We start from the raw sequence: 15,810 nt of genomic DNA, 5'->3' as shown, positions 1-15,810 counted from the left end.
ATTTGAACCGCTGAACTGCTGATCTAGCAGTAGCCTGCAGTGCTGCATTTAACCACTGCGCCACCTCGACTCATCTAGCAAAACACTATAGATAAGTGCCTTAGCATGAAAATATATTTTGTCTGTTCATGTGCTAATGGCAGGTTGTAATTTATAAGGAGAGATTATATAATATTTTAACATTGGAACTTTCAACATAATTTTATAAAGTGATGAATGGTTTTGTTTTGAAATTGACAACATCTAAAAGATTTGGACTGAAAAAAGGGGATTTATCGCTTGTCTCACACATGAGTTCAAAACTATTTTAATTCAACTTCATGCATTGTTGCTTGCTTGCCAATTCAAGCCTTGTTATCTGAGCCAATAGCAACTTCACAGCCAATCGTTCAGAAAACACCTGTTTATCAGTGAACTTTATTTTTGGATGGTAATGGAACTTAGACTTTGCCAATATGTATCTTCATGGAGAGGGACGCAGTGGCTCAGTGGCTAAGACGCTAAGCTTGTCGATCTGAAGGTCGGGAATTCAGCAGTTCGAATCCCTAGCGCCACGTAATGGAGTGAGCTCCCATTACTTGTCCCAGCTTCTGCCCACCTAGCAGTTCGGAAAGCATGTAGAAATGCAAGTAGAAAAATAGGAACCACCTTTGGTGGGAAGGTAACAGTGTTCTGTGCGCCTTCTGCATTTAGTCATGCCGACCACATGACCATGGAGACGTCTTTGGACAGCACTGGCTCTTCGACTTTGAAACGGAGATGAGCACCACCCACTAGAATCACTTCTTAGCCACTCTTAATTTCTTGATTACAGTATTGCTTTTGGTTCAATTTTGTCTGGTGTTAATCCCTGCTTATCAGGGCGTTGGCCAGTGGAGAGGATGTGTTCTGGTCTTTTTGTTTTCTTCTTAGCTTTTTCAAAATTGTCTGATTTGAATAGTGTGTTAATACAGTTTATCTCTAAGAAAATCAGGGATTTTGTTAAGCTTCCCTGAGGCTGCAATTTATATTCAGGCTTTGATTTGTTTGCCTTTATTGTTTTTAGTTGCCATGTTTGAAACATTAATGCAGGAAGTCCTCGACTTACGAACGCCATTGAGCCCAACATTTCTGTTGTTAAGTGAGACATTTGTTAAGTGAGTTTTGCCCCATGTTACAACTTTTCTTGCCACAGTTGGTAAGTGAATTACCACAGTTGATAAGTTAGAAACCCGCTTGTTAAGTGAATCTGATTTCCCCCCTTGACTTTGCTTGTCACAAAAAATGATCGCATGACCTCGGGGCACAGCAACGGTCATAAGTATGAACCAGTTGCCAAGCATCTAAACTCTGATCACGTGATCATGCTGGGATGCTGCAAAGATTGTAACTGAAAAATGGTCCCCGTCACTTTTTTCAGTGACGTTGCCAATTTGAATGTCACTGTCAGCACCTCTTCATTGAGTAATTAGGAAAGAAGACCACGAGACTCCATTGATAGAAATCAAGTGTACTTTTACTAATTATAAATGATTAAAGGCATAGCGAAGCTAAGACTGATTATTTAGGCGCGAAAGCGAATGATATATAAAACAACCCATTCCCCACCCCTTGGCATCCCAGTTACAGTCCAATCATAATTCTCCTAAGTGTCAGGTGTGAGATAACTTCGAAAGGCATCACCAAGATGGAATGTCGGTGCCGTTGGCCTTGGCGGGAACCTTCTCCGCATGCGTAGTTCGACAGGCAGCAGAACTCCAGAATCTTCCTCCAGCACAATTAGTAAACCCCTCCCAAATACAATGCCCCCCCTCCCCGTTTCAATGGCAGCCGAAGCAGCAGCAAAGCAGAGGCTGACAGTCACTAAATGAACTGTCTTAAGGGACGTGGTAACTCAGTGGCTAAGATGCTGAGCTTATCGATCAGAAAGATCAGCAGTTCCATGGTTTGAATCACTAGAGTTGCGTAACGGAGTAAGTTTCCGTTACTTGTCCAAGCTTAACTGTTCGAAAGCACGTAAAAAAATGCAAGTAGAAAAATACCTCTGGTGGGAAGGTAACAGTGTTCCGTGCACCTTCGGCGTTTAGTCATGCCGGCCACATGACCACGGAGATGTCTTCGCATAGTGCTGGCTCTTCGGCTTTGAAACGGAGATGAGCATCACCCCCTAGAGTCAGGAACGACTAGCACGCATGTGTGAGGGGAATCTTTACCATTAAATGAACTATTGTAAATTGAAGACTATCTGTATGTGAATTGCTTAGCATTATGTAGGTGGCATATAAGCAGGGGTGGGTTTCAACCGGTTCGCTGTGGTCCCTGCGAACCGGTTGGTCGGCGAACCCGGAAGTAAGTAACTTCCGGGAACGGCGAAGGGCGCGCCCGCCCGCCCGCGGTCCTTACCCTGTTTTGACGAGTTCTGTGCTTCTACGCATGCGCAGGACGCATACAGCGCCTGCGCGATCCTCCAGGAGCAGCTGGAGCATCGCGCAGATGCTAGTACGCATGCGTGCACCGCGTGCGTGCACGAGGACGCCGCCGGCCCCGTTCCAACCGAACCGGTTGGAACGGGGCGAGAAACCCACCCCTGCATATAAGGGAGGAATGAAATAATGTCATCTCAACCTTGACAATTTTAAGATGTGGGGCCGAGGAATTCTAGAAGTTGAGAAACACCAAACTTTTTTTAAAAAGCGATATACTTCTGCCATTTTAAAATGTTAAAACAAATGTAGGTACCAAAAAAGAACAATAATAACCTTTCGTTTTGTTTCCCTTTGTAGTCACGGACTTCTGCCTTGTAGATCATTTTGTGAAGCTGCAAAAAAAGGGTGTGAACCAATCCTTGCGATGGTCAATTCTTCTTGGCCAGAGTTCCTCGCCTGTTCCCAGTTCCACAACAACACTAAAAGTAACAATAGCACCAAGGTCTGCTTCTCCCCACAAGGGGAAAAATGGAAAGGATGTAAGTTTTTTCTCTCTCTCTCTCTCTTTTTAAAGTATGCTTTTAGCCAGAGTAAAACTGTGTTGTAATATAATTTTTTATGGAAAATTAAATAGTTTTTCAGGGAGGAGAAGCAATGGGAAATGTTTAGCAAGCTAATAGAAAGAAATAGGCAATAGTTCATCAGGCAGTTATTTGCTAAAACAACAACAGAAACGACAATTGGGGGGTGTTATGAAAAGCATTTGTATTTATTAGTTTGTCAAACATGTACGAGATAACAGGTATAAATGTAAACATGGATATGAACGGAAAAAATGAATAGAAATAGATGGGGACAGTAAGACAAGGACGTTAGGCACACTGGTGCACTTAAGCACGCGCCCTTCGCAGAATGGAATTCTGGGAGTTGCAGTTTCCACACATCTTCAAGCTGCCAAGGTTGAGAAACACTATTTACAGAATGGCTGGGCTCATCCATTGTATAACTCAAACAGTATAACAATACTGTTATCCCTTGGTTCACCTATTGTGCCAAGTTATAACATGTTGCATATTAGCTTTATTACGACCGAGTCGCTGCAAATTGTAATTTAGTCAATAAACCACAGATAAGCAAAACTATAGTTTAGTTAGTATGATGGATAAATTGCATGAACTTAGCCAAAATGTAACATAGAACACAAAATCCTGGCACCCGTAAGACAGTGATGGGATATAACTGGTACACCCTGGGATGAGTGTACCGGTGCCTCCTGGGAGCAAAAGGTACTGTTCCGGTACAGTGCTCTGGAGGGCCTGTCCGCCCTCCTTACTGGCCAATCAGGGCTTCCACGCACAAGCACATAACTTACGGCGGCTGTGTGACGCTCCACCGAGCAGCTGGAGCATTGCGGAGCGTCACGGGCAGTAAGTATACATGTCCATGCTGCATGCATGCATGTGGTGGACGCCCGGCCCCGTTGCACTGTACCGGTTGCAACAGGATCCGGAACCCACCACTGCCGTAAGAGATTCCTTTTGTATCATATATATGAACTGGATTTTAAAGGAGGATAAATATGTAAATATTTTGTCGTTCAGTCAATGCATTTTTGCTAAATTAGCCTCAATAAAATAAATGGAACAATAAAAAAAATCACTAGAATAAATCTTTTGTGTCTGAGAGAAACTATATTTGGTTGTAATAACATCTATGTCCTTGTGTGACACTGAAGCTATTTTAAAAGTTCAAAGCCTCATTTGAAAAATTGGAGAGCTTGTGTTCTGTATCTTCAGATGATAAAATCTCTTTTTTACAGAGGCGTTGCTTTTAGAGATGATGCTCTTAAGAGTCAGGGGACCTCAAACTATGGCCAGGAGGCTGGATATAGCTCGCCAAAGCCATTAATCCGGCCCACGAGGGACCACAAGGCTGCCCCACCTATGCATCACTCACACACCCACCTTCTGGAGGCTGAGGAGACCAAAAACAGGAAGCGCGGAGGCCTCAGGAGGTTAAAAACGGGTCTGTTTTAGGGTGGCAAAGGCCGAAGAGGCCAAACATGGGCCCATTTTTAGTCTCCTCAGCCTCCAGAGCAAGGGAGGGAGAGAGGGAGAGGCACCCCCCCCCACATCCCTTCACTAACCTGCTTTCCACCACCCCCAGGAGCATAACAAATTGTGTATATGGTTTAATGGACTGCTAAATTGGCTGTGCCCACCCAGTGACATGACCACCTAGCCACACCCACCCAGTCACATGATCACCCAGCCATACCCGCCCAGTCACATAATTACTTAGCCGCACCCGCCCGCCCAGTCACATGATTACTTAGCCGCACCCGCCCAGTCACATGATGACCCAGCCATACCCGCCCAGTCACATGATCACCCAGCCATACCCGCCCAGTCACACGATCACTTAGCCACACCGCCCAGTCACGTGATCACCCAGACATACCCGCCCAGCCACATGATCACCTAGCCACACACAGCCAGTCAGTCGGCCCCCACCCCAACAGTCTGGGAGACCATGAATCGGCTCCCCGTTTAAAAAGTTTGTGAACCCCTGATATAAAACATCATAAATTTTAAAAGAAGAGATGAGAAAACTTTCAATAGACTTGATTCTTATTCCACTCTTAAAAGAAGTATGCTATAAATTAATGAAAATTAATTTTAAAAACGTCATTCACTGAATTAGAAAACTTTTGTGCATTTACTTCTGTTGTGGCCCGCCAGCAACCAGCAGAGCTGGCAATAGATTCGGACAGTGAGGAGGTTGGGGCCATTCTATATTTTATTCTATATTCTAATTGTGGTAATAAGTCGAGAACTACTTGTATTCCCATCCGCTAGTTATAAACTCTCAGAGAATTCAATTCATAAAACAAGCTATAAATGAATCAGACTTCTACAGGGAGTAAGTGTCTTATGCACTGCACCTCAGAGCCACTGAAGCTTGGAGATCTCAGAGAAATAACACCATAATTTGTTGAGTTGGCCGAATTATTTTTAACCGTGAAGATGCTCTCATCTTCTTTGACACTTGATTTTTTAATTATTATTATGGAGTGTTTTTAGATTTGTTTTTCTTTTATTGATCGCTGCCCAGGGTCACATTCAGTTTGCTGTATAAATGCAAGGAATGGATAAAATAAAATAAATTCAGCGTAGTTTGGTGGAAGAATTATATTTCTACAAGTTTTTCAAGCGAGTTCTCAACACATGTAGTAATGAAAATCAGGATTCATCAGTCATTCTTGCTTCTTCCTGACCTTGCTTATTTATCCAGAAGGACAATACCAAAATGACATTCCTGTGTCACCTCCCTAGAAATTAAAAATGAAAGTCCACATATTTTTCTTCCTATCCTCCCTTCGCATCCTTTATATATTGCACATTCTTTTCCGCAATCAGAATTGGACATGGTTTTTAAAACATGATTAATGAGGGGGGGGGGGAAATAGCTCTGGAATTTTTTTCATGACTGTAGTTATTTACATCTTCATTGGAGTGAACAGTTTGCCCCCATTGTTGTATCTCACCCCCAGGATATGATTGAGGCCAAATTATTTTTTCTGTATTCCTATCTTTGAAACGTCAGCTAGTTGGGAAACAAAGGTATTTTTTTTTTCAATGGCCACAGCAAAGTCTGCAATTTATTAATCTTTATTGTATGCTTAGAATAACAACTTTTAAAAAAAATTAAATGCAGGTCATCTTCGAGTGACAATCACAATTGAGCATTTATGTTTCTAAGTGAAATATTTGATAAATGAGTTTTGCCCCATTTTGCAACCTTTCTTGCAACGGTTGTTAAGGGAATCATTGCAGTTGTTATGTCAACAACTTGGTTGTTAAGTGAATATGACTTCTCCGTTGACTTTGCTTGCCAGAGGTTTGCAGAAGCTGATCACAAGACCCAGGAAAATTGCAACCGTCATACACATGAACCAATCCCCAAGCATCCGAATTTTGATGCTGTGGCTGTGGGGATGCTACAATGGTCTTAACTGTGAAAAACGGTCATAAGTCACTTTTTCAGGGCCGTTGTACTGGTTACTAAATAAACAGTTGTATTGTGGCCGGCCGGCAGAGCTGGCAGCAGAGTCGGACAGTGAGGAGGTTGGGGAGGAGCATGGGCCAGTCCCGGAGGCTAGGGAAGGCTCGGACAAGGGCTGTGTTGGAGACAGAGACAGGGCCGAGAGCGTCTGGCGGTGATCAGGTGCCTACGGAGCTAGACAGCAGTGAGGCAGAGGAACAGCTGGAGCCTGTTCCCAGTGTGTGCATGGGCAGAGCTGCCAGAAGAAAAGAACAACTCAGAAATCAGGGTAAACTTGGGAGTAAAGTCACAGGTAGAAGGTGATTGGCCCCTCCCAGAGGAAATAAAAGAGGAGCGAAAGGGGAGTGGGCTTTTGCAGGAAACAATTTGTTTGGTCGTTCGTTAGATTCGTTTCAGGAGTGTGAAAATCTGTCCGTGAATCTCAGAGACTCTGTGCCCAGACTTTCCTTGCACAGCACTTCATTTGAAAAATATCTACATGGCAGCTTTCCAAGCTAGATAAGGATTGTAGTCATAAATATTCCTTTGAAGGATTGTTTGCCAGGCCTTGCTGTATGTGAATGAGAGGAATTCACATTTGTTTAATAAAAGGGGTTTTTGTCAGGACCAGGACTCTGCCTCGTGCTTTTTGGGGAAGCCTAGGTCAGAACAGGTTGTAAGTTGAAAACTACCTGTAGTTACACTGAGTGAAATTAAATTCAAAAGGGCTTGACTTTTAAATAGTTCCTTTCATTCCTTCCTCAGAAGGAAAATAATCAGTACAGCGATATCTGTACTGAAGGTAAGCCAAATTAATTCCTGAATGGATCCTCTTAGCATGCTGAGCTATGTGTGTTTAATATTGGTTTATTAAATAAGCTGCAAATGGTATTTGTGAAGCAGTCGTGCAGGCTCACCCCTCCCCCCATTTCTCATAGAAAAACAGCTTCCTGCCTTTTTCATGAAAGGTGGGGAAAAGAAAATTAGAAGCTTAATGGTTTTGCATTTTCTATATATATATAAAGCTCCCAATTGGAAACAAAACTACTTATTGGAATTCTTACAATATGAAGTGAATTCTTACACATATAATATGCGTAGAATCAAGGCTATGGTTTTCTCAGTTGCAATGGATGGCTGTGAAGGTTGGACCATAAGAAAGGCTGAGCATCAAAGAATGGAGGCCTTTGAACTCTGGTGCTGGAGAAGACTCCTGCATTGAGTCCCTTGGACTGCAAGGCCATCCAACTGGTCAGTCCTAGAGGAGACCAACCCTGACTGCTCTTTAGAAGGCCAGATCCTGAAGATGAAACTCAAATACTTTGGCCATCCAATGAGAAGGAAGACTCACTGGAGAAGAGCCTCATGTTGGGAACAATTGAGGACAAAGGAAGAAGGGGTGGTAGAGAAGGAGGTGGCTGGATGGAGTCACCGAAGCAGTCGGCGTGAGCTTAAATGGACTCCAGAGGATGGTAGAGGACAGGAAGGCCTGGAGGAACATTGTCCATGGGGTTGCGATGGATCGGACACAACTTCGCAACTAACAACAACAAGAAGATTGTAGAAAAATGTTTATCAGCATACAGAAACACAAGTTTCTGGAGATGAGCCTAATGCTGGGAAAGACGAAGGGCAAAAGAAGACGGGGGACAACAGAGAATGAGGTGGCTGGATGGAGTCACTGAAGCAGTAGGAGTGAGCTCCAGTGGCCATATGTTGAGGACTACCTGTATAACTTTGCTTTCCTTTTTAGGACCAGGCAGGGACAGCGAATCAGTCAAAATAAGGATGAAAAGGAAAGTGAGCTGCCATTTCACAAAAAAAACAAAAAAACATTGATGCATTTTTGGCTTCGTCCTCCCCTCCCCAATCTGTGTCTCTGCAATAGGTTATTTAACACAGCTCTGGATCTACTGTAAAACTTGTTGCCTACATCTGCTCTGGAGATCATGAGTGTGATACATAGCTCTTGAAAACGTTTTGGAAATTCACCCCATGTCGCTGCCAGTTATATGGAGACCATATGGTTTGGGCTCATCATTTTTCTTCTTCTGTGTTTCCATCCGATAATGAAAAATGACTGCACAGACTAAGGCAGCCAAGGCAAGTAAGATTATTCAACATGCAAAAGCTTTACCCTAAAAGCATAGAAAATAATGAAAGGACGTTCTGTTAGAATCGCAAGCAAGGCAAGCAAGAAACATTGCATGTTTTAGAGATAAAGCCCTCCCAGTTACACATTTTACACAGGGGTGGGTTTCAGGCGGTTCACGGCGGTCCCCGCGAACCGGTTGGTCGGCGAACCCGGAATTAAGTAACTTCCGGGAACGCCAAAGGATCCACCCGCCTGCCCGCGTTTTTTACCCGGTTTTGACGAGTTCTGCGCTTCCACGCATGCGCAGAACGCATACAGCGCCTGTGCGATCCTGCAGGAGCAGCTGGAGCATCGCACAGGCGCTAGTACGCATGCGTGCACTGCGCGCGTGCACGAGGACACCGCCGGCCCCGTTCCAACCGAACCGGTTGGAACGGGGAGAGAAACCCACCCCTGATTTTACAGAACCATTTTGTTCCTACCAAGAGCATGAAGCAACTCCGACAAAACCCCCTTTTATTAACTGACTGTGAATTCTGCTCATTCACATCCAATAAAATCTTTCAAGGGAGGATTTACAGTCACAGACCTTAACTGGCTTGGAGAACTGCCAGGCCAATAGCTGCAAAACTTGACAAGGATTGTCAGAGAGTCACGAACCAATTAAGTGAACTAGTGGTCTCCTGCAAACTCCACTCCCCTTTCGCTCCTCTTTTATTTCCTCTGGGAGGGGCCATTCACCGTCCACCTGTGGCCTTACTCCCAAGTCGACCCCTGTTCCTTAGCTGTTCCCTTCGTCTGACAACTCTGCGCACGCGCACACTGGGAACAGGCTCAAGCATGCACATGCACTGGGGGCACTCAGTCTGGAAAAGGTTAGCCATCACTGTTCTAGGTTGTCCAAGCCCAAAATTTCAAGCCTGGTGGCATAGGGTATTCTATTGTGAGCAGAGGAGTGGAGGACTCTTCTCGTGAAATACCTCTGGACTCGCTCAATTGTATTAATGTCCGATATACAGTGTGTATTCCAGGCAGAAGAGCTGTATTCAAGGATTGGTCTGGCAAAGGTTTTGTATCCCCTAGTTCGCAGTATAATGTTGCCGGAGAAGAAGCTTCGCAAAATTTGGTTAAGAACTCTTGATGGTTTTTGGGCAACGCTGTTACAGTGAGCTCTTGGGCTTAGATCGTTTGAGATGAGTAGACGCGAAGTTTCATACAGATAAATCAAAGAATTGGAGCTGAATGTAGCTTTGTCCTGAGCAGCAAATTAAGAACTACATACATTCAGGAGATCATACTCAAGGCTGGAGTGTTGCTTCCCATGGAAGTTCTCTGGCCCAAAGTTGTGTATTTTCAAGGGTCCTTACTGAAAATCTTGTCCCACTTTCTTGATCTTTGTGTCCCGTATGAAGGCGGAGGATGTTTTGTTTCTCCAAATCAGGGGACTCGACCTGCAGATTTGCTTCTGTAACAGGGGGCTGATTCCCTGACAGCTGAAATGTGGTGGCCAGTCTTACAAACCTGTGTGCAGGTCCTGTCTCATCTGCAGATACCGGAGAACATGCCGTCCCTGGAGTTGCAAGGTCAGAACGTACCGAGCTCTCCACCAAATTGAGTCAGACAGGCCCATAATCAGAGAGATTTCATTGTAATGTTGCTTGTGACTCATCAGGAATAAGCGTGGTCTCCAGACATTGCTGTGTACATGATCTCAGTAAAATGTATTATTTTTCCCAGCTACAGTATATTGCACCAGGTTTTCCACAGTTGTTGTGGCCCACCAGTAGCCAGCAGTTTCAGACAGTAAGGACGTTCAGGAGGAAGATGGGCCAGTCCTGGAGTCTGGGGAAGGCTCTGATGAGGGCTCTGTGTCTGAGGCAGAGATGGGGCGAGAGCCGTATGCCAGTTATCAGCTGCCTTCAGAGTCAGACATCAAGTGAGGCAGAGGAACAGCTGGAGCCTGTTCCCAGTGTGTGCATGCGCAGAGTTGTCAGATGAAGGGAACAGCTAAAGAACAGGGGTCGACTTGGGAATATGGCCACAGGTGGACGATGAATGGCCCCTCCCAGAGGAAATAAAAGAGGAGCGAAAGGGGAGTGGAGTTTGCAGGAGACCACTAGTTGCCCCTTTTTTCTTAACTGTTCTTGCCTTCTGGTAGCTCTGCGCTACCAGAACAGGCTCACACTGTTCTTCTGCTTCGCTGATGTCAGACTTCGGATGCTCTGGAAGCTTTGGGGGGCAGCACATCACTATCAGATGGCCTTTGCCCCTCTCGGCCTCCTACGCAGAGCCCTCATCTGAGCCTACTTCAGGACTGGCCCATGTTCCTCCCCCACCTCCTCACTGTCCGACTCTGCTGCCAGCTCCACAGGCCACCAGTGGACCACAATAGTGGCCTTCTTGGCCAGAGTCCCCATATCAACGATGGCTACAGCTGTCATGTTGTCATACTGTGCAAAACAAGATTTCCCCAGATCCATGGGATGGGAGGATTCCATTACAGCCATAAATGCCCCAAGGAAATATAAACTAAACTATATTCAGGTCCTCACAGCATCCTTGTTGTTGGATGAGAAAGATTTGTCTCCATTTACCTGAGGCCTGAGGAGATTCAGCTAAGGGACAGCTTCAACGAACAAGTCTTAAAGAGCAAAAAGATGGGATGAGTGATAACAGGATTAACATTCTGATTCCAAGGAAGCCGTTCCCGTTGCAGTTTTGTGAAAATAAATCTGTGTCATGTTTTCCAAGAAAAAACAAAACTAATCTCTTCACACCCACAAAAATATGTCTTTACTCTACTAATGGACTGGAGCAAGCTTTGAAAACTCTGGAATTTTGGCTCAAAGAGAGACTTTGCGGTTCCCGGAGAACTTTTGCTGGAAGACTTAGAACAACAACTGACTGAGAGGCAGCCCCGAGCTATTTATTGTTGATATGGGCATGTGTGCTTTGATTCTATGGGAAAAACAACCCCATTAAACACAGGGTTTAAGCTGAAGAGTTTTGTAATCCTGGGAGCATAGATATCTGTTCTGACCCCCTCCTCTGTCCAGTAATGAAAGCTGAGACAAGCAATAGCAATAGCAATAGCAATAGCAGTAGACTTATATACCGCTTCATAGGCCTTTCAGGCCTCTCTAAGCGGTTTACAGAGAGTCAGCATATTGCCCCCAACAATCTGGGTCCTCATTTTACCCACCTCGGAAGGATGGAAGGCTGAGTCAACCCTGAGCCGGTGAGATTTGAACCGCTGACCTGCTGATCTAGCAGTAGCCTGCAGTGCTGCTTTTAACCACTGCGCCACCTTGGCTCTTAGCGTAAAATGGAATGTCCTTTAATAACAAGACCAGAATCTTGGTGGCTGAAAGCCAAGTAAACAAACAGTTAAGGACCTTGGCAGCAAGTCCAACAAACCTTGGCAGCAATGCAGACAAACTCTGGCAGCGATCCAGCTGCCAAGTTTGTTTCTCTTTAGTCCAAGCGTTGACTTCTGCAAGAAGGGTGTGGCACAAGCAGTCTGTTTTATAGTCTGGAGAGGAGCCTAATGACCATCAGCTGAGCGTAATTACTTCCTGTAATTACGTAATTGTTCTTGATGCCAAGTAGCCCTTTGATGGCGTGCATCCCGGAACAATTCACTGTTGGTTTCTGGATCACTCTCTCTTGTCTCCTCCCCACTGATCCAAGGCACAGGGGCCACCTGGTGGCCAACCAGTCTCTCTGTGCCCTGCTCGGAGTCGGAACCCTGATCAGGGTCCTCCACATCTTCCAGGGCCGACTCATAGGGCCCCTCGCTGTCGGAGTCTGGTGGCAGCTCCAACGGCTCCTGCCGGGCCACAACAGATATCTATGGGATTAGAGGCATGTGCATAATGCATTTCTTGGATGTGGGCTTTGTATGTTGGTTTTAAAATAAAAAAATCATCATAAGTGATTTAGGAACAGGGTTTTGTTTTGTGTACGTGTGTGCCTTTGTTAGGGTCCCGGTGATGTGGAGACTCTAGAAAGAGTGCAGAGAAGAGCAACAAAGAGGATTAGGGGACTGGAGGCTAAAACATATGAAGAACAGTTGCAGGAACTGGGTATGTCTAGTTTAATGAAAAGAAGGACCAGGGGAGACATGATAGCATTGTTCCAATATCTCAGGGGTTGCCACAAAGAAGAGGGAGTCAAGCTATTCTCCAAGGCACCTGAGGGTAGGACAAGAAGCAATGGGTGGAAACTAATCAAGGAGAGAAGCAACTTAGAACTGAGGAGAAATTTCCTGACAGTGAGAACAATTAATCAGTGGAACAGAAGTTGCCTCCAGAAGTTGTGAATGCCCCAACACTGGAAGTCTTTAAGAAGATGTTGGATAGCCATTTGTCTGAAACGGTATAGGATTTCCTGCCTAGGCAAGGGGGTTGGACTAGAAGACCTCCAAGTCCCCTTCCAACTCTGCTATTGTATTGTATTTGTGGCTTCAGTTCAAATTTTACTTTCAGAATTTTCTGGGTGTTTTGTTGTATTTCTTTCCAACATTTTGGAGTTTATTTTGCACGACCACCACAAATGGTAAAATGTTCCTTTTTTTAACGGCCCTTCCAATATTTATTGCTGTAAGAATCCTGTCCACCATTCAGTTCCTGGATGGCCAATAGATGCCTTCATAATCCTCCAAGCAAGGCACCCACAGAGGAGTAGAGCTCTTCGGAAATCAGTATTGTGAGTCACAGCATTGTGTGAGCACCGCGGTGTATTATGTGTATGAGCAGGTTTCAATTATAAAAATGCAGAAGATTGATTTCAAAATGAAATGCAGTGGACAGGAAAAAGCAGCCTTTTGTCTCCTTGAATCAGACTGAACCATAGGAATCTGATGAGAAACACTTGCATGTTTCTTCAGTAGAGTAAATATCTCGCCTTCGTTGTGAGATTAATCTAATTTGGTTTCCTGTTCATGATTTTCTTCAGACAACATCAAAACAGGATTGTGCATACTGCCTCCAGACAAATCTTTGTAGTTTGCAGGAGTTATACATACATGGCTCATTACCAAAGCTTGCCACATTTTCTAGATGGTATACCATATAATCCTTCAATCAGTCCCTTTCCTTTTCTTGTGACTGTTTGCTTTCCCACCGAATGGAAATAATTTGTTTTAAGGCAGGAAGGATTGACCAAGATGAGGAGGTCTGGGAAGATAGAATATTCCAATTGAGGTGGGCAGCTTTGATTTCAGAAATCTGCAGTGGAGAAGTGTAGGAAATTAGCACCCACCCCTCTCTTAGAAAAATGAAATATTTTAGGAAATATTAAAAGGGCATATTGCATCACCATCCAGCAAGAATCAACCAAGCTCGGGACTCAAGACAGCCTACAGAGTTGCCCCTGCATGGCTCCAATCAGACTCCAATGGGAGTCTGACAACCAATCAGAATGCAAGGTCAAATTCAAAAACTCAGAGAGGGTATAAATCCCAGGCACTCTCAGCATCTCTGCCCCCCTTTTTTGTCCAGGATCTCAAGCCATGTGATCCTGTTCATCAATAAACCTTTTTTTTCAAGCAACTTCCATGAATCCAGTGTCCTTTTCCCCACTTGGAACCTATCCCAGAAGGATATTTCTTCCAACAGAAGAAAGGGTTAATCCTATCACAAATATTGCACAAAGTTCATTTGTTTCAGCTCTAGCAAGCTAGACTGGAAGCCGATAAATAGACACTCGAGGAGATAAGTAGGTTTATTACAGAAATAAATCAATGCTGTTAAATACTCACAATCAGCAGCAACTAACTGTGCATCAAACACGATTCCTATTTCTATTGAATTCAAGGTTCAAATTCTTGACTTCTATGTTCTTCCCAGCCGACATAATGAGCTGGAAGCTTCTGTATTTTAGACAGGGGAAACAGTTTATAGATTAAATTATCTATGCTGTCCAATTTCAAACAAGTTTGTAGTGACTTTTTTAAACAGCTGCTGCAGCGCATTGCTGGTTCATATTTAAGTTGTTTTCTCTAGGACTCCAACACCCCTCTCGCAGTTACTGCCGTTGAGTCACGTCTCACCTAGGCTGTACATACCTATACATTTGGTTTTTCTTGCCTAAATGTAAAACCTTACTTTTTTCTACGTGGAATTCCATTTGGTTAGATAGGGCCCAGTGTAAATGCCATTGGTCTTCATCCAATTTATTATTCTACTGTCACATATCCCCAGGGATTGACTTAGTCAGGCATTACCGGGATGTGATGGCAACTTCTATTAGTTAATATTCAATGTTGCCATATTGCCGCAGTGATTAGAATGCCACACTACAGGCTAACTTACTGCTCACTCCAAGAGTTCAATTATGAGTGGCTTGAGGTTAACTTTGCCTTCCATCCTTCCAAGGTGGGTGAAATGAGGACTCAAATTGTTGGGGGCAATATGCAGACTCTGTAAACCCCTTAGAGAGGGCCGTGAAGCAACGTGAAGCATATATGTCTAAATGCTATTGCTATAATCTTCCTTATCATGGTAAATATATATATATTTACCGTGCCAGGGTAATACCGTGATATTTACTCTGGCTCAGCTGATAAGGAGGAGAACCTTGTGGCTTAGTGGTTAACACAACTGCTTAATACAGCACAGGTTCAAATCCCAGTAAGGGTATGGCTAGCTGATGAGAGCTAAATAGCTTGAAATAGATCTATACTAGTCTCCCTTTATTTATTTATTTATCAGCACAAATGCAACATATGTGTGTGTGCGCGCGCGCACGTGTGTGTTCCAGCATAACTCTGGAATGCCTCGAGCAATTTCAACCAAATTTGGTATACAGATGACTTAATCCCTGGGGAAATAAATACTGTGGGGATAAGACACCCCTTACAACCCTCGGGGTGTGTCTGTGCATGTGTGTTTCAGCATAACTCTGGAACGCCTGGGCCGCTGAAGCGAAAAGGAACGAATTATATCTATAGTGTCAAATCACAGTACTTTTGACCATGATAGTATGCATTAGTGTGATAGTGTTAGGATACAGCCTGTTGTGCCTTAAGAAGGTGTCTACTGTACAGCCCAGTGGAGTTGCCATGGTAACGGCGTCACAGTACTCCACAAGGGAGCTCCAACCTAATACAGAGTTAGGAGAAATAAATACCTGGGCAACGCCGAGTTATCGGCTAGTGGGATATAATTTTAAATTGGACTTGCTAACAGTTGGAGCTTGAGGTTATCTAATGCCCTCTCAAAGGAATGTTGGTTTTCAATCTAAGAGAAGCTATTATCCTGTTCC

The 15,810-nt window shown here is 44.2% G+C and overlaps 1 protein-coding gene across 1 annotated transcript in view; it reads left to right on the top strand.

Annotated features, from left to right (window-relative positions):
- Window positions 1–15,810, top strand: part of CORIN (corin, serine peptidase) — an 86,951-nt gene that overhangs the window by 36,357 nt on the left and 34,784 nt on the right. The window contains exon 5 of the mRNA XM_087724780.1: window positions 2,763–2,944. Within this exon, the coding sequence (XP_087580906.1) occupies window positions 2,763–2,944 (182 nt within the window). The remainder of the gene's footprint in view (window positions 1–2,762; window positions 2,945–15,810) is intronic.

This window comes from Thamnophis sirtalis, unplaced genomic scaffold (genome assembly GCF_051295495.1).
Source record: "Thamnophis sirtalis isolate CommonGarterSnake01/CBP01778 unplaced genomic scaffold, rThaSir2_p1.2 scaffold_10, whole genome shotgun sequence".
NCBI lineage: Eukaryota > Metazoa > Chordata > Lepidosauria > Squamata > Natricidae > Thamnophis > Thamnophis sirtalis.
This window is presented reverse-complemented; position numbering and strand designations above follow the sequence as displayed.